Source organism: Nicrophorus vespilloides, unplaced genomic scaffold, assembly GCF_001412225.1.
Source record: "Nicrophorus vespilloides isolate i.1.1-1 unplaced genomic scaffold, Nicve_v1.0, whole genome shotgun sequence".
In the NCBI taxonomy this organism is placed as follows: Eukaryota; Metazoa; Arthropoda; class Insecta; order Coleoptera; family Silphidae; genus Nicrophorus; species Nicrophorus vespilloides.
The window spans coordinates 385,220-402,564 of NW_017100096.1; the positions used below are offsets into that span (position 1 = coordinate 385,220).

General features: G+C 33.2%; 4 protein-coding genes across 11 annotated transcripts in view; 1 reads left to right on the forward strand and 3 right to left on the reverse strand.

Moving 5' to 3' along the window:
- The window catches only part of LOC108567771 (MAGUK p55 subfamily member 5), a 34,578-nt gene extending 28,884 nt beyond the window's left edge, over positions 1 to 5,694 (reverse strand). Inside the window, exons 1-4 of one of the 4 annotated variants that reach the window (XM_017928423.1) lie at positions 5,202 to 5,694; positions 5,033 to 5,120; positions 4,801 to 4,910; positions 4,668 to 4,725 (exon numbers count right to left, since the gene is read on the reverse strand). In XM_017928423.1, the coding sequence (XP_017783912.1) occupies positions 4,668 to 4,725; positions 4,801 to 4,910; positions 5,033 to 5,099 (235 nt within the window). In that variant the 5' untranslated portion in view covers positions 5,100 to 5,120; positions 5,202 to 5,694. Of the gene's footprint in view, positions 1 to 2,244; positions 2,547 to 4,667; positions 4,726 to 4,800; positions 4,911 to 5,032; positions 5,121 to 5,201 lie in introns of those variants that run through there. The other 3 variants (XM_017928424.1, XM_017928425.1, XM_017928426.1) reach the window with 3 other exon arrangements.
- Positions 5,695 to 6,877: 1,183 nt separating this feature from the next.
- On the forward strand, positions 6,878 to 13,201 carry LOC108567773 (centrosomal protein of 164 kDa). Of its 5 annotated transcripts, none has more exons than XM_017928430.1 (8): positions 6,878 to 7,460; positions 7,559 to 7,670; positions 7,916 to 9,491; positions 9,548 to 9,846; positions 9,913 to 10,278; positions 10,442 to 10,586; positions 10,639 to 10,993; positions 11,236 to 13,201. In XM_017928430.1, the coding sequence occupies exons 1-8, from the start codon at positions 7,394 to 7,396 to the stop codon at positions 11,514 to 11,516; spliced, it is 3,201 nt and encodes a 1,066-aa protein (XP_017783919.1). In that variant the 5' UTR covers positions 6,878 to 7,393; the 3' UTR covers positions 11,517 to 13,201. The 5 variants fall into 5 exon arrangements, with proteins under 5 accessions (XP_017783919.1, XP_017783921.1, XP_017783917.1 ...); XM_017928432.1 differs by having other exon boundaries at positions 10,385 to 10,586; positions 11,070 to 11,315; XM_017928428.1 differs by having other exon boundaries at positions 6,879 to 7,460; positions 10,385 to 10,586; positions 11,254 to 13,201.
- Positions 13,202 to 13,566: 365 nt separating this feature from the next.
- Positions 13,567 to 14,819, reverse strand: LOC108567775 (40S ribosomal protein S19-like). The gene is made up of 3 exons (XM_017928434.1): positions 14,766 to 14,819; positions 14,465 to 14,542; positions 13,567 to 13,996 (listed from the first exon to the last, which is right to left on the reverse strand). The coding sequence occupies exons 2-3, from the start codon at positions 14,533 to 14,535 to the stop codon at positions 13,606 to 13,608; spliced, it is 462 nt and encodes a 153-aa protein (XP_017783923.1). The 5' UTR covers positions 14,536 to 14,542; positions 14,766 to 14,819; the 3' UTR covers positions 13,567 to 13,605.
- A 551-nt stretch (positions 14,820 to 15,370) lies between these two features.
- On the reverse strand, positions 15,371 to 17,335 carry LOC108567774 (UPF0536 protein C12orf66 homolog). Its single transcript, XM_017928433.1, has 8 exons — positions 17,130 to 17,335; positions 16,911 to 17,063; positions 16,709 to 16,857; positions 16,364 to 16,640; positions 16,126 to 16,307; positions 15,950 to 16,067; positions 15,786 to 15,884; positions 15,371 to 15,617 (listed from the first exon to the last, which is right to left on the reverse strand). The coding sequence occupies exons 1-8, from the start codon at positions 17,208 to 17,210 to the stop codon at positions 15,447 to 15,449; spliced, it is 1,230 nt and encodes a 409-aa protein (XP_017783922.1). The 5' UTR covers positions 17,211 to 17,335; the 3' UTR covers positions 15,371 to 15,446.
- Between the last annotated feature and the right edge of the window lie 10 nt (positions 17,336 to 17,345).

Here is a 17,345-nt window from a genome sequence, read left to right on the forward strand (position 1 = left end):
GTACATTTTCACTTACAAAACTAAGAAAAAGTCTTTATTAACAAGTCTTTATACTTGAAAAATAAATTAACCCAGACTATTATACAGCCAAGGTGAATACAAAAAAAAAACGATTATATTTAACCAGCGATTACGTAACAAAAACTCATTACATCTTATTGCATGTGAAAAAAACAATATATAGTATTCAAAGCATAAATAATAATCAAATCCTCTAATAACTTCATTTATCGTTTTATAATAAAACAATATTTAATAACTATAAAAAAATGCATCAAAATTATATAAAAAAATATATAAATTAAATAATAATAAAGCATGAAATAAATGTCGTCATATAATAATAGTTATTTTACGGAAACGGTTTGTTAGATTAACAAGTCTTTAATACTTAACAAACTGAACGCGGCGGGTTTATACTGTTTACTTAAGCATGAATATATGGTATTTTCTAAGCTTTTGGAAAGCGGATTTCCACTATTCGTGTAGTTTGCTGGTAATTTAACTTTTACATATTTTATTTGATATTTTCAAACTAACAATTTTTGGTATTTATAAATTTATAATCACACAAACATTTCAATATTCGACCTTCCATGTAAACACAGAAATGTGAATGTTCTTTTATAATAAAAATTTCTCCGAGTATCATCACAGCCTTTCACTAGAAACGTTTGTTGTATTGTGGAATTCTATTTTCATTGACCATTAAGTGTTCTTATATATTTTGACGAAAAGAATACGTTTGAAACCTGTACGAATCGAGACATAAAATAATAACTTCAATATTGTAATTATGAAACTAAAATCACTGAATATTATAGAAGAGATTTAGATAATCGAAACAGAACATTGACCGAGGTATATCCGCAGGATGTTGCATAAAAAATATATATAAAGAACACATTTGAGTGTTAAATATTTGTCAATTATACATAATATAAATAAATGTTAGTAAACAGTAACTTCCTTAATTATTTCAAAGATCTTTCAATTCTGATCTATGACAAGTTTGTTGCAAATATTCATAATTATATCAACATATTAAGTAAATAATAAAAAAAAGAATAGGAGTTTTTGTTTGAAAGTGTAAATATATTACTTGTATCTTCAATTATACTAAAATCGTGTTTTTTTTACCATTATTATTAATCTAATAAAAAATAACACACATAAATGTACGGTAGAAACGCAATATTTACAATTGGATTAAGGGCGTTACGCAAAATCTTTGAGATTTAGTAATCGTAAAACTAGTAAAGTTGGCAAACAGTCAAACGTATGCACAATGAAAACACTGAATAAACATGCAATGGGCAAATGATTTACGAAATTATCCGAACGCTTCATTCTTCAAACTGCAGTTGCCATTCGCGTGTTCCCATAGGATTTACTGTGTCGTTTCCATGTATACATTTTTTTTTTCTCTCTCCATCCGTTGTTGCCAGCCGAATTAATTTCCTCATGATCAAAGAGAATACAACAAACAGTTTGAAGCTTGCTTGCTTGCAAGGTTACAGCGTACAAATGGGAAAACGGTGATTAGCCTTGATTTAATCCATCCGTTTGCGCTCGAATCGAATTATCAGAAGGGAGGGCGTATTTCAGTGTCTAATTACAACAAAAATAGAAGGCAAACAACAAAAAAAAAAACAATGAACTGAAAACAACAGCAGTACCACGTGCATTTTAATCAGACCAGATGCCTGGGAACGTTAGCACGACGCTCGTCAATCCTCCTTTCAAATCAGTGCTGAGCAATTATGCCATTGCCCCACTTCAAAAAAAAAATGAAAGAAGAATAAAAAAAAATAAAAGTCATATAATAAAGGTATTTCCTTGAACGGAAAGAAATTGCGTAACGGTTAATGTCGTAGACAAAATCTTGTTTAATTGCATGTTTTCTTTATTTACCAATTGACGCACGGCGTGAGCAAAGTGCATACATGTTTCGTAAATAATAAGCAAAAGTGTAATGCGAAGCGGCGCATGAAAATATACATATTGTTGTATTTTCGTTTTATTGCAGCAGCAGTTATATTCGATTACAAAACAGACCTGGAATGCGAGACTTCACCGAGCGGCGTTTCCTTTCCTAATAGGTTATACATTTCCGAATGGAATCCAGGCTTTTCATAACAATTATTGAGTTTAAGAAATTACGTTTCTGTAACCTCGATGTCGAGGAGGTGAACAGGATTCAAAGATATGTTTAAATTAAAGAATAAAGTAAAGTCAACGTACCATCGAACAGAAAAATCAAATCCAAAAAACGTAAATAATCCAAATATCTGTTGCAAAGAAACACACTAACTAGGTAGCACAAATTTAAGAACTAGAGGATTTTAACCCCCACTGGAAACACAGATTTTGAACTTCGATTGAATCTATCGATCCATTGCTTTGTGCACATATGGTACGATGAGTTTTTTGAGAATGTTTCTCTCTGTCTGTTGGATGTGCTTAATGTATTCGTTTGTTTTCTTTTTTGTTTTTTTCGGTCAATCCGCGGCGAAGTCCGCGCTCGATCTGTGAGTATACCAGACAGGTAAGTTGGCCACCTGGGTGACGTCAGTGCCCCGTCGACGGACCACGACCGACGGCGAAGCGGGGACTTTAATTAAGAATATCGTGTGGATGTGTGTGTATGTGTTGTAGTGTGCATTGTGTGCAGAATGTTATGCAATGAACACGAAATAAACAAACGCTGAGAGAAAAGAGTTTGGGAGGAGGACGCTACACGAAGGGCTCCCACACGCATTTCTCACCCTGAACGAGACCTACGCCTCTCTGTATGCAAGTACAGCGTATTCATTCGAGCTTGCTGCTCTTATATCAAGAAAGTTCTGGGAATAGTTTCGCTTCGAACTAAACATGTTATTAAACTTTGTTCCAAAGTAACTAAATTCACTGTGTAATCTTATACATTGTTGAAAATTTCTCTTAAAACTTTTATATCAATAGTTATCAACATTCAAAAAAATAATAACAAATCTCATTACTATCTAATTAATTAAGATAAATTAACTAATTATTCTTGCAAATCTTAAAATTGAATTATTAAACATAATTTTATTATCAGTGTTTATTTCTCTTTATTCTGTCAAGTGCGGTTTTAAAGTCGTTCGGATTCAAACAGTCGGAATATTTTATAGATTATGCGAGGTATCAATGCAATGATTATGAACAGAATTTATCAATCATTTTTTTTTCATCTCACAGCACTTTTGAAGCTACAGTTAAACTTTCACGGCATTTAAATCTTCAAAAAAAAATTTAATAAATTTATTTTATTTTATATTTATTGCTATAAAAATTGTTATTATTAAAATTTTTCAGTAATAAAAGGTTATTATTTTCAATGTTAATAAACATTGCAATAATCCATAAAAAACTAGAAACGTCCATTCAAAAGTATATCTAAAACTCATGACATAAACTTCTTCGCAAGTTTATAACTTTTATAGATATATGTGTCTTGTATCCGATCATACAACAAATAACTATAAGTTGTAAGTAAACATTGTTGCAATTATTAAAAGTTGCATTTAAAATTAAAACAAACAAAAAAGCAATTCCGTAAATTGCAAACGTTATCGTGAAATACATATTTTGTAACACTTTCTGCAACAGAGTATTTTTATGTTCCATGTGTGTGTGTCACGTAACGGTAATTTATCAACAGAGTGGAATTCTTTTTCTGCAAGGAAGGGCAGGCAGGCATTCAATTCAATTTTCATTCATTTCTTCGCGTCAATATGGATAGCTATAGCGATTTTGATCAAAGTAAAACGATACAGAAACTGTAGTAATGTTGTAAACCAACAGACAACGGATTGATAAATACTTGATCCAATATGAAATGTATACGCACGACCTTTAGCAAATAAAAAAAAAACAGAACGAGCAACGTAATCTTAGAAAGTCTTTGTTGCTTTCAATAATCACATAGTTTTGCCTTTTATGGTCTGATATTTCCATAACGTGTATTTAATATAATTGAACGAACTGTAACGCGATTAATTTATTGGAATTCCTGTGTGTGTGTTTCGGACGCATAGGTGGTGCTCCCGGTGTTTGCATTAAAGTTAAATTAATTTGCAAATGTTGTTCAGAGTAACAGTTTCAATGGTGGTGTAATTGGACCACAAGAAATGACCAATTTAATTTAATAACGCCGCGATCCGCTTAGAACACAATGACATCTGGATTACACACAGCAGCAGAATCGCAGTTTCATGCTCTAAAAACAGGAGATAGACAGTAATTATGCCATGTGCGACTTGGTAACGACTTACGAGTTAACGTTTAATTAATCTTAGCATTTTGTTAATAAGCAGATACTAATTAGATTGTAAATCTTTGCAGTTAGTGCTGCTGGCAATATAGTAAATAGTAATCTACCGGTTAGAGATTTAATTGGTCGCCGTTAGAGATCCGATCGGAACAAACGTCTCATCTATTTTTCACTTAATTAAATGGCACCGACGTGTGCAAATTTGCAATTGTAATTAGAGTGTGTTCTCTTCTCGATGAAAGCCTCCCCCCGTTGATTTATTGCAACAGGGCTCAACCCTAAACTGTCCGTGACATCGCACCGCGAGATTATAATAATAATAATTATTTTCAGACTGTTTCTTTATGCAAATTAATTAAAATCATCTTACCCAGTCGGGCACCGCTCCTCCTCTTCACGCGGAGACATATTGTCCGTGATCTGATGCACTGCAAAGACAAACAAAACAAAACCGAAACTCAGTGAACGTGCAATCAAACGGAATTGAATCCGATTTTGCGTACCTGGTGAATGTGGCTAATCACTTCTGTGTGCGAGGCGTCCTCTAAAGTTTTCCCATTGACTTCCAGAATTTCATCGCCCACTTCCAAGTTGTCTTTGTCTGCTGGGGAACCTGTCGAATCGAAACCAATCAACGATTCAAATTAGAACATAATTCCTAAATCATAACTAATTAAACAAATCTATCCAAACTCAACTAGAATATCGCAATTTTTTTCATAATTTACCACTCACCATATAATTTAATTTTCTTATCTTTGGTTTCGACCAATATTATAACATAACCCCCCAAATCCACCATGATTCCACCAACGCGTTCAATCTGTAAATAACAATGAAACAAACAGCTTTCATTCAGCAGATGTTCTTGAATTACAAAACGTGCGCTGATTGTACAACTTACTCGCTCGTGGATTCTTCTAGCCAAGATGTTCTTTCCTCGGCAACATGTCCAGGATAAGGAATGGCTTCAACAACGCGCACTACCTCAACATCGTCATTGTGGTGATGACAAAAATGCAATGTTATTGCGGGCGGGGTTTCATCAGGTGCGTTTTGGGCGCCTAAATTCGTGACCACCACCATGAGCTTGTAGGATTCGAAGGGTTATACCCAGTCCCATGGCGCACAAGACCGGACGGGGAGGATGCCCAGCGAACTGTGCAGAAGATGTCCTGCACTTACAGATCTTAAGCTTTTTCACCGTGTTTTTTTTTTTTTTAAATTTTATTTGATGTGTAGTTTATTTGATTGGAACCCGGGTGCTCCGCACCACACACTACATGGTTATGTAAGACGACAAGAGATGACTGGGTGCACTGTTATGTGATCAATACGGATGGGCCGCCTCTAATACAGCATCCCTGTTTCATCTGCAACCCCATCCCCTCTCCAGAGCGAAAGCGCCGCGACGCCGACGCGAAATAGCCGCACGCAAAACTAGGTCGAATCGCGAGAAAGGATGAAACCGAAAAAATAATAATAAATTAAATAACCGGCATTTAAACCATCCACCACTTAATATATTTTTTAAATAAAATATAATTTATTAACAGGCAAACAGACAAAATTTAATAAGTATAATGTATAATTATATTAAATAAAACGAAATATTGTAACTTATTATTTAAAATAATCGCATGTGCGTTATTAATTGGTAATAATAGGTTTCATGGTTAACTAATCTGTTGATTTCATGTGATTAATTACGGATACTACCTAGAGTCACCTTCACCAATCCCGAACAATTAATCTTTAAATAGGATTTTGTCATGGCGGTAATTCAGTCAAATTAATCAGGTAATTAAAAGCCTTACTCGTTTATTTCAGGATATTTGCACATACGATTTTCATTAGATTATACAATTCTTTTATATGAAGAAATCAAACTTAAAATAACTGATTTGCATCTCCATTAAGAACTCTATTTTAATGTAATATGTTTATAAATAATATGTAGATAATCATAGGAAAAATTCTATTCTTTGAACGTATCGTATTTGTTCGTATTCGTATTTTTATTAATCAAATTCTGTGATGTTTTTAACATCTAAGTTTAAATTTAACAAAGTTTATCTTTGCGGAAACGCTTGCTTGGTTGAAAAGTAGTGGCAGATAAATCAATATCATAAGTACCTAAAACACTATTTCATATGCTCGAGAAATTTAAAAGCACAACACGACTATAGGTAATATATTGTGTCTGGCACTTTACAGTTGATTTACGTGTATTCTTAAGATATGACTACCCCTTTATTTTATTGACTAGAATCTAATAAAATAACATTAAATTATTTATCTTACATATTGAGAATAATGAATAATATTGTAATATTATAGTAGTAAACATTAAAAAGCTTCCATCAAATACAAAGTTTTCAATCTGCATATACAATTTATAATTTAATTATATTTACTCATGTGAAACTAACAAATTGTTGTAAAGATAGTGAAATCAACATTTTCTCTTTAATTCTATAAAAATAAGATAATAAAAATGTAATAAAGATTTTCTCCACGAAACTTTGATTCTAAATTCGTAAAAGCAGAACCCTCATAAAAACTTTGAGTTTAAAGGATAAAATTAAACTCGGTGTACATTTACATGAAATAACGCAAATCAATAATTGTTTATAAATATTGACGAAGTATGTATATTTTTGTTGTTTTGATGTTAATAAATAGTCGTCTAATGTAGTTATTACCTAACCACTTGATGAATGAATGAAGGGTGTCTGTGAAATGATGACCCACATCCCCAATTAGTACGAATCACGTCCGCGACTCTCGTGGATAGGTCCGGAACGGTGCGTCGCGACGCCCGCGCCCCTTCGGTCCGAATGGCAGAAGCGGGCCGGAGCGCACAGATTACGTAATCTCGGTGAAGAGGATATAACGAAAGGGCGCATCAGCCGCGCCACCTTGCGCCAGCGTCGACGTCGCGACGCCCGCTGCGCCGCTCCGTCCCACAGACCGACCGCTCCAGCTGTTGTTGTTTTTGTTTGTATCGCCGTACCTCCGCCCCAGCACCTACTGTCACAGTGACACTAAAAATCATTAAAACCAAATGGAGAAACGCTCTTGAATCTCTCCAATATGTCTACAGCTAACAGTGTGGTATGTGAAGAGATCTTCGACGAATCCAGCCATCCCTCGAACGATGGTAAGCGTTTGCATGATTTTCTTGCGGTATTGATTAGTACACATAATTACGAAAGGTCTCACGGGGTCGGTGCGAAATTACAAATGTTTGCATTACAGAAATTCGAGATTACGCAACGAAAATTGGAATCGATCCCGAGTCCGAGCCCCAGTTCCTTCCACTTGCTGCCGAGGGGCTCATGAGAGCGTTACCCGCAGGATGGAAGCCATGGTATGTTTTCCCATTCGCAATGACGGAGTGAAAGCGATTTGAAATGTTAATGAATGAAGTCAGCTGATTTTAGACTCTTTGCGCCATTTTCATTCGAGGTCAATAAACTGCAGAAAATCCCAATTTTGCTGGCCACCTTCATTTCTTCCACACTGATTGACATTTCTACACATTGACACAATTCCGCAACATACATAAAATAAATAAATCAAAAATAATGTATTCCATTTGTTTTCGTTTTTCAGCCTTGATGAAAAATCTAAATCTTATTATTATTACAATAACATGACAGGGAAAACTCAGTGGGAGCATCCATTGGATAACGTTTATAGAGGATTGGTAAAAAAGAAACGCACAGAAAGTCAATCTTTAAGCATCGGGGAACAAAACGAAGATGCCACGTACACAAGAGATGATCTTCCTAGTTTAGAAGAACCTCCCTTCATGCACAAACAGTTCGAAAGTTTATCATTGGGTGCACGTAAGAAGGAACCTAAGCTATCACCAATGAAGGCAAGACTGGAAGATTTTACTACACCCAAACTAATCAGACAAAAATCAGAAGAAAAACCAATTGCCGCTTATGTTAATCGCAAAATTAGTCTCAGCTTGAGCAGCAGTTTTGATACCAAAAATATCGAATCACCTAAAAAGGAATTCAAGCTGCTCGGTGGTGGTTCAATGTTCCTCAAAAAGAAGGGCTCAGAACAAAAGGAAGCAGTAGAAAACGAAGAAAATAATAAAATTGTTAAAAACTCCAGTACTTCGGATATAATTAAATCAAAAGATGAATCGTTATTAGAAGATTCCATCAATAAAGAAACACAGCAACCTAGAGGCATATTGCGTGAAAGAAGTTTCGTAGAATCAATAAATAAAAGTATCGAAGAGGATGATAAGAAAAATGTTCGTTTTAATTTGCAAGAAAACGCGGATCTAATGTTCGATTTTTCTGATAAAAGTTTAGAAGACGAAGTCAAGTTTGATGTGAAACTGACAAAGGCAAAACCACGCTTTTCTAATTCACCAGTCAAAGATGTTTTTCGTCCAAACCAGGAAAGCGATCCAAAGAGCCTTTTGAAACTTATTAAACCGAATCCTATAGATTTCGTTAAGCCTAAAATTAAGCCTCTCGAAAGCGAGACGAGTGCTCCTATGTCCGATTCAGAAGATGATTCAATACTTAAAAGTATTGAACGCGTCTCCGACAAGAAAGGATTAGATAAAGATCTGCAACTGTCTGAAGAAAATTGCAATAATATAACGGAAAAATATAGGGAAGACAATATGGCCATTATCAAGCAATTGAAAGAGAGTGCAGATCGCGAATTGGAAGATATGAAAAAAACTATTTGGAATGAAAAGAATGAAGAAATTTCGAAATATAAAAATAAACTACAAGAATCTCAGAAAAACGAATTAGAAAGAATTCTGTTAGGTGAAAAATCGAAATACGAAGAAAATATTAAGAGGGAATTGGAAAATTTGCGTGTCGAAATGGAGAGTCGTAATTTGGGTGCGTTGGAGCAAGAGAAACTTAAATTAGATGAAGAATTAAATAAAAGCAAACAAGAGATGCAATCTAAATTTAAAATAGACGAATCGAAGATCGAAGAGGAGTTAATATTAGAATATGACGTCAAGAAATCTGAGATTAGGAAGAAATTTGATGTAATGTTAGAAGAAGTTGAAAGGAATTTGGGAAGAGATTTGGAACAGCATAAGGATGAATTGATTGTATCGCATAACGCGATTTTAGATCAGGTCAGAAAAAATCATCAAGCTATTATGGATGAAATAAAACAAGATTACAAATCTGAAGTGAGTACATTACATCATAGCTACGGTTAATTTATTTTAATTATGTATTATTACAGGAAAAAATTATTCGCAAGGAACATGAGAATCAAATAATCGAACTAAAGAAGAAAGTAAGTGGGAATATAGATATGGATGATATTATACATAAAAACGTAAACGAAGAGCGATTGTATGAGAAAGTCCGCTGTGAGAAACGTTTATTAGAAGATAAGTATAGATGTCTAAAAGAAAAGTATCTCCGGTTAAAAACTGATGTGAAATTGACCATGGAAAAGCGGAATAGAAAACGCGAACAAAGCGCCACCACCACAACTGGATCAGAAACGGAACGCAGCAATTCGATAAACAAAGAAAAGTGAAATACATTTGACGCGTGTAATAAATTTCGAAATATACTACTTTAATTATTTCTTTCTTGTAGATCCCCGAATAGAATGATAGAAAAACCTCCAATATTGAAAACTGATCCGAATAGAAACAAACCGGAACACAAAGTTACGCGGACCATTATCATACAGGATTTGGATACTTCGACGAGCGATAGATCAGGCCAACACGATGAGAAACTAGATTGCGATTCTTCTGAGGAAAATGCAAACGCAGGAAGAAGCAGGAAGAGGCTGTTTTCACGATTGAAAACGACCGCAAGCATTCGCACGAATAATAACAAGAAGCGTACCCAACGCTCGTGTTCGCCAGTGGAAAACTTAAGAAGGCAATTGCAAAAGTTGGAAGACCTCGAAGATCAATTTCCGCAAAACGCACAAGCTGATACTTATCATTTGAGGTAAAGCATGATTATTTTCTTTTTAATATTTAGTATGTACTTTGCCATCACAGAAACTTGAATATGTTAAAACATGTTCGACGTTTTCTGTCGTGTTCTTTTGTAGATACCCGTTTTCGGATGGGCAAAAATTTGAGGGAAGCTCAGAGCTAGAATTTTTCAGGCACCGGATTCATTTAGAACGAGACTCCATAAAGAGAGCCAAAGAGAGTCTTAGAACGCAGAAATGCCTCTTCCAACAGCGCCAGAACGACTTGAAACTTAAACACGGTTCTATGGCCAGGAACACTCTGCAGCAGTTATGTCAAGTATGTGATTGTGATGGGGATGGAGCAGATTAACAGGATTTGTAATTTGTAGGAAGAGAGAGATTTAACGGACATGGAGGTTTCTTTGCACCGAACTCGGTCTTTGCTTGGTGAAAAAGTGATTCGATTGAGACACTTGGAGCAATCTTTGCAAAGAGCGACTGCTGCATCTAATGATCAGTACAAACAGGATGAGACCACCTTAAGTGATCTCTCCTCGCATAGCGCCAGCTCTGGAATTAGTTCGACTGAATTTGCTACTGCGGCCGACGGAGCGAAGACTATCTTACGCGGTGAGCATCTGCAAGAATCTTCTGAAATTATCCAAAGCCTAGAAAACCTTAACTCTGAAATCCGCGAGATTTGGGAAGTATTAAACCAGCAGCAAGCCGGAAATATGGCTTCAGGTATGCAAACACATCAAAATATTAAAACAAACCGCTTACTTAATACGTTTTATAAAATAAATTTCTCTTTTCCTAGGTACTAAACTCCTAAAGTCCTTCCCGTGGTTCTCCTTTAACTAAATATCTCTCTAGGCAATTTTAATTTTCAATCTCATAACCGTTCATTTCTTTATTTATTTATTTCCTTTAGAGAACATCATTAGTTTGTTGAATAATTTTATTCATAATTTTTACATTTCTAGTAATGCCACTCCCTTTAGTCTATCCAGACCTGGGCTGGCCCGTTCTGGCTGGTACAGCGACTGTGCCCGCGCCACCGTCCATCCCGACGCTCGCAGATCGGTTGCACAACTATCGACAGCACGTGGCTCTAGCAAATGCCCAAAGCACAGTTGTCACTCATGCTGCAAACCAGGGTGCAACTACAACTCTCGTCGAAAGAACTAGAAACCTGAGACATTGGCTCCGCCAAGCCGGCGTCGATCCTGGCACGGACGGCGCCTCTCCTCAAGCGACTCTCTGAATCATCCTCGATGTGTAAGTTCTTAAGAAACATCAAACCAACGGTTTGCTTCTAAACCTACGCTTTTCTTTGTCCTCTTTACAACCCAATAATTGCTATAACATGATATTCTACCAGAAAATACATATGTAAAATTTAAAGAAACGAATTCGGATGCGTGAGAAGAATACTCGTATTTCTCAATTTTATTTCCTCACTCAACAAAACGTGTGTACTGAAAATGGAGAGATTTCAAATGAAAATTGTGATAAATGATTATATTCGCCCTTCTACACACACCCTAAATATTATTGTGATTATTATATTATTCAAATAATAGAAATTGTTATTTTTATAATCTATTCTATTTCTTCGTTTCTTTAAAACTCTATTTTTCGCTCAATTCTATATATTTAAAAAGAAAAATACTAAGAGAAAATATTTATTCTTCTGGAATTGTAGTTGATGACTTTGCGAAACTCATAAGACTAAACTATAAGATTCTTTATACATTGTATAATTGTGGTTTGCGCTGACTTTGAATGTCGCGTAGACATTTTTTTGAACCCCATTAAGAAGAGCACTTGTAGTTTCAACACTACACACTCTAAGAAAACCAACAAAAAAAAATAAATCAAAAACTATTAACTATACTCATTAAAGTCTATAATGATATATAAACATATTGGTATATTGAAAGCACTGAATTAATCTCAAGACTTAGTTATTTATATAGAAAATTTCCTAAATAGACCATTTTTAACGTCTCAAATTTAAACAAGTATACAGAAAGGAATTATTTAATGCCTTTATCTAATGGAAGATAATTACTTTAGTTTAATGAAATACCTAATGGAAGATATTGACAATATAACCCAAAAAACATATAGTGTAATGTTAATTATACTGAATTTAAAGTTTAAACATCATTTAATCGGTAGAGAAAAATCTCTAAAAAATGTGTATCCAATAATGCCGAAACGACCTTAGAAATATATAATAACTAGCTTAGGGCATTCAAATAATTCCTTGTACTCGTTTGTTGTCTCCATATTCATATGGTAAATACACATGATACAAATATACTTGTATCATGGTAAAAATATACACCATAGGTGTTTAATTATTATGAAATTTTGTAATTCCTGTTAATGGAAACCTTAATGTTGATTAATAAAGTATATTTAGTATTTGTGCCAAGAATTGTAACATAAAAGACAAACCAAAAAATATATACACTGTAGTAGAATTTGTATCCATCCGCACATTTCATTATTTTATATACATTATAGATATTTGCCAATATCAGAGATTGTTACCAAATCAAATCTGATGATAATTTACAAACTTGTGGAACTTAGTACAATCAATGTGTCAACAGATGTTTGCTGTGCTTATATAATGACTTCCGAATAGAGATTATGTTCTTGTAATTTTACAATGAAATTGTGATTTTTCGCTAGAAAATAATTAACATAAAGGATTACTATTTGTCGTGACAGAAAATGAACAGATTCATCTTCTAATTTGAGTGTTGTTACATATGCAACGAGTATGATTGAGGAAAATTGCAAGATTATGTTTGACAAAGAAAAATAATCCCGTCCCCTATTTGTTTACGTTGATTTATGGTCATTCCAGAATGTTTGAAACTGATATTGTTTGTGTCGATAATTTGCTTTAAACGATAATATATTAAATACAAAAACAGATGTTATAATTATATAAGATTAAATAAATATAAAGAATTTACTTGTTTTTATATATTATATACCTTATTTTGTTATTTAGTTTCTTCTTTCGTAATTTCCATCATCTTACAACTATTTCTGTAAACGACAAAATAGAAAATTGTGTTCGGATTTTGAATATTAAGACTAAACCAAGAAACCTAGTAGTCATGTTACTGGATTATCTTTACCAACAGCAACTTGATTCGTGGCGATTCGAAGTGGAAATCTCTAAATAATAGCAGTATCGGCTATGTATATTTATTAGTTAAGTGTTGTTCGTAGTTTTTCATTTATAGTGAATAGAATAGATTTTTTGATGTGTGAGAATAAACTATTTGTTATTTTTCCTTATTTAAATATTTTATTTAAAAAAAAATTTACAAAGTCAACACTCCGGCCCTGATGGCTTTGCGTTCCTTAGCTTTAACTTGGGCGGCGATGCGGTCCAAGTCACGTCTGCCTTGGGAGGTGATTTTGCGGCCACCGTCAGCGGACTTTTCGATGAGCTTAAGGGCTTCCAAACTCTGGAGGCACTTGCGGGCAACACCACCGGCCGACCTGCAGAAGTGGGATGGCATGGTACCGTTGCGTTTGCGGGTACCAAAGATTTTGGTAACGGTGCCAACACCAACTGGGGAACGCAAGTAAATGTGACGAATGACGGCGGAACAACGAACGTAGTACCAGTCGGGATCGTATGGTGCCAATTCCTTGGCACGGGAAGTCTTAACAAGATCTACCCATTCTGGGACACGCAATTTACCAGTTCTGAAAATAAAAAAATAAATAATCAGTATTAATTTACATCAAAATTGTAACACTATTAAATAAACATCAATATATTTTGAATATAAATAACGTTAATATACACACAAATTATTAATTATTTTGAAGTATTCACAATAGAAATTTACATTATACCTATAATACCAATAAGAACCCAATAAAATGAGAACTTATATTAAAAAATAACATATTATGGCCTAATGTCATTATAATGATTAAAACTGTTGTAATTTAAAAAAGCTATTATTGATCTATATGCCATGTTAACTCAAAACATAATTTGATATTAATCTCGCCTTTATGTTTGGAATACAATTGTAAAAATCAAATAATCTACACAATCTTTTTACTGAATATTTAACTTGATTAGATTGAAAACGGACGTGTAAGGTGGTATTTTAAGGAATATGTACATCAATTATTTTAAAGGTTATGTTAAAGTTTACTTACTTCTTGAGGAACTGGGAGAAAGCTTTGACGAACTTGTGTTGGTCAACGTCTTTTAATGTAACGGAAGGCATCTTTCAGCTAAAAACAAAAGGAAATAAAAGATTATACACGTGAAACAAACGACGCTCCATGCCGTTCAGAGAGCAAACATGTTTTCATGAAAATTATACGATTATTTTAACTTTCTGAATTGAATTACTATTGCACTAATAAATAAGTTGATTATTGTTACATTTTAAGCGCAAACTTACAGTTTTTAACGTGATAATTCTTATTTAAAATGAATAAACATTGGACGTACCTGTCAACTGGTTGACGACATAAACGGAAAAGGAAACCGACATGTTCTTTTGCCGGTAAAGAAGACTTCGTACGCTTGTGTTTGACGCGCGAAATTCAAACGTTTCAAAATGTAGGCAACCTATTTATCATAAATACATAAATTAGATCTGTATTCGAGTACAATAATACAAATATTTGTGTCTCAAAGAAGTATAACTAATTACTAAATGATTATCTTTTAAGTTTATTTGTTATTTATATATTTTAGTGATAGTGAATTTAGTTGAAATATTCATATTTGTGAATATGGTCACATAACATATTATATACATTTATCGACTTAATTCGTACAGTATTTATATAACTATTTACTTATATATTTTATAAACTAAATTAACAATCACGTTAATTGCCTAAACATAAAACTTCGACTAGTTTTCAGAGTTGAACAAAATGTTTAGGCAACTTAATATTCTTTAAAATTATCTTTATACATTATTATATGATAAACTAATAAGATTAGCTGAAATAGGGCTAAAATAAGAAAAACATATGGAAGAAATTGTTTTTTTTTTAATATAAACAAACAGTATATAAAATTTAGAAAAAAATGAATCTATAAAATAATTAAAATAGCATTTAGGAGTAGCTTCATATGGCACTGCACCCTGATATGTTATGGAATTCATCTTATTGTATCTTATTTAGCATGATTTTTGATCCCAGTAAATATTTTCGTACATCGCAAATTTGCACATATGTCCGTTATAAAATTCGTTATATAAGTATCCTTTTCAGTCTTTTTACTTTCAAATGTAATTATTAAATATATATTTGGTTCTAAAGTCGTTATGATGAACATATATTTATCCTAGAAATAGAAATGATAACATTACAAATAAGCCAAAAAAAAGTTACGTTTTAGATTATGAAAAGTTACGAAAACTTTTAAATATAACAAATTATAATAAATAATGTTATGTTCAAACTATTGCTACAGTTCTTTTCACCATCTACACGAACTATATTTAGAAATTACCTCAACTATATATTTAAAAATTACTTTATCTGGAATTTCCAAATCGGTTGTAAAATCAGCAATTAATTTCAAAATCATGTCGATTATTGGTGGCGGTCTCTGAAAAATATGAATGGTTAGTTAATTTCATAATTGAATATAGAATATAGAAGTTATATACTAACAGGAGGGCACGCAACAATAACTGGAAAACTTTCATAATCTGTAGTGTCGCAACTAACTTGACTTGGCGATAAAAATAAAACCGAAACAGCGTCGTACTTTTTCTGGAAGCTTGCCATTCTATAAGATAAAATTATTGTTTTATTGAAATATCATTATTATCTAATGATCATTATACTTATTGTAATAATCGAAATGCAATTTCGAACACATTTGTCTCATCTCATTGTTAGACGTTTGGGAAGCCAAAGTGTCATGGAAAAATAAGCTGAATTTACTTAACACCGCGCCTTTCAACTTCAAATGCCATTGGAACAATGCCGGCAATTGGTTGTTTTTCAAAAAACCCAATTTCCATGTCTAAAAATTGTATTAAAAGTAATAATTATGTTTATAAATTATATATGTATTCTCACCTCTCTATTCTGTATTTTATTCTCCCAAGCTGCTAACTGTGTATGCGCCCCATGTATAAGAGACAGAGATGGCAAAAACTGCAATCTTTGTAACTCAGTTAAAGCTTTAAAAAGTTGTTCTAAAATGGAACATTCTAAACTGAAAACTGCCTTGATTGGTGTAAACCTAATGTCTGTGAACATATCAACATTTTTCTGAATCAAAATGTTAATGGTTTGCAACATATCATTATATCTTAAGATACTATTGGCACTATTTAAATACATTTTATCATAACTAAAGTCTAGTTAAGGAAAATTTTAATTATTCTCTTAAGATTTTAAGATTAAAATGTTTAAGGATACAAGTCTATAAGACTCATTCGAGCATTAAGAAACTGATCAATATTGAGGCCAATACTTGCATACTTTTGATCATTCTGTGACTGTTTGCTTGTTTCTTCAATTTTTTTCATATCATATTTTATTGTCTCATATATTGCCCTGAGAGAATTCTAAAACAACAAATAAATTTTAGTGTTCAAGGTAAAATAACAAATCTTCTCACATCTTTTCTCAAAAATCCTTTGTTCTTGTTCTGCAGAAAACCAATTTCCATATAGCTCTTCTCAGCTAATGCTATTTGCTGCAACTGTGCTAAAATCATAGCCCAAGTCAGTGATTGGTTCAAAGCTGATTTATTAGCTTCCTTTTCTTTCTCCTGTTAAATGTAAACCAATGTAAACATTATTTTTGTGTATGTTACATTTCAAAAAAAAAAACTTACAACATGCTCCTTGGCCTTATCAAAGCAGAGTTGGGATATGAAATTAAAATATCCATGTAAAAATTCGTCATCTTTTTCCATGGCTCTCACATGAAAACTATATAATCACTAACTAATACAACAGAATTCTTTTAAAGAGTGTTCAGCCTTTGTTTGCTTCTTTGATTAGATTTCATGCATGTTTATTCAATCAGCTGATTAGTGTCTAAAATGGTC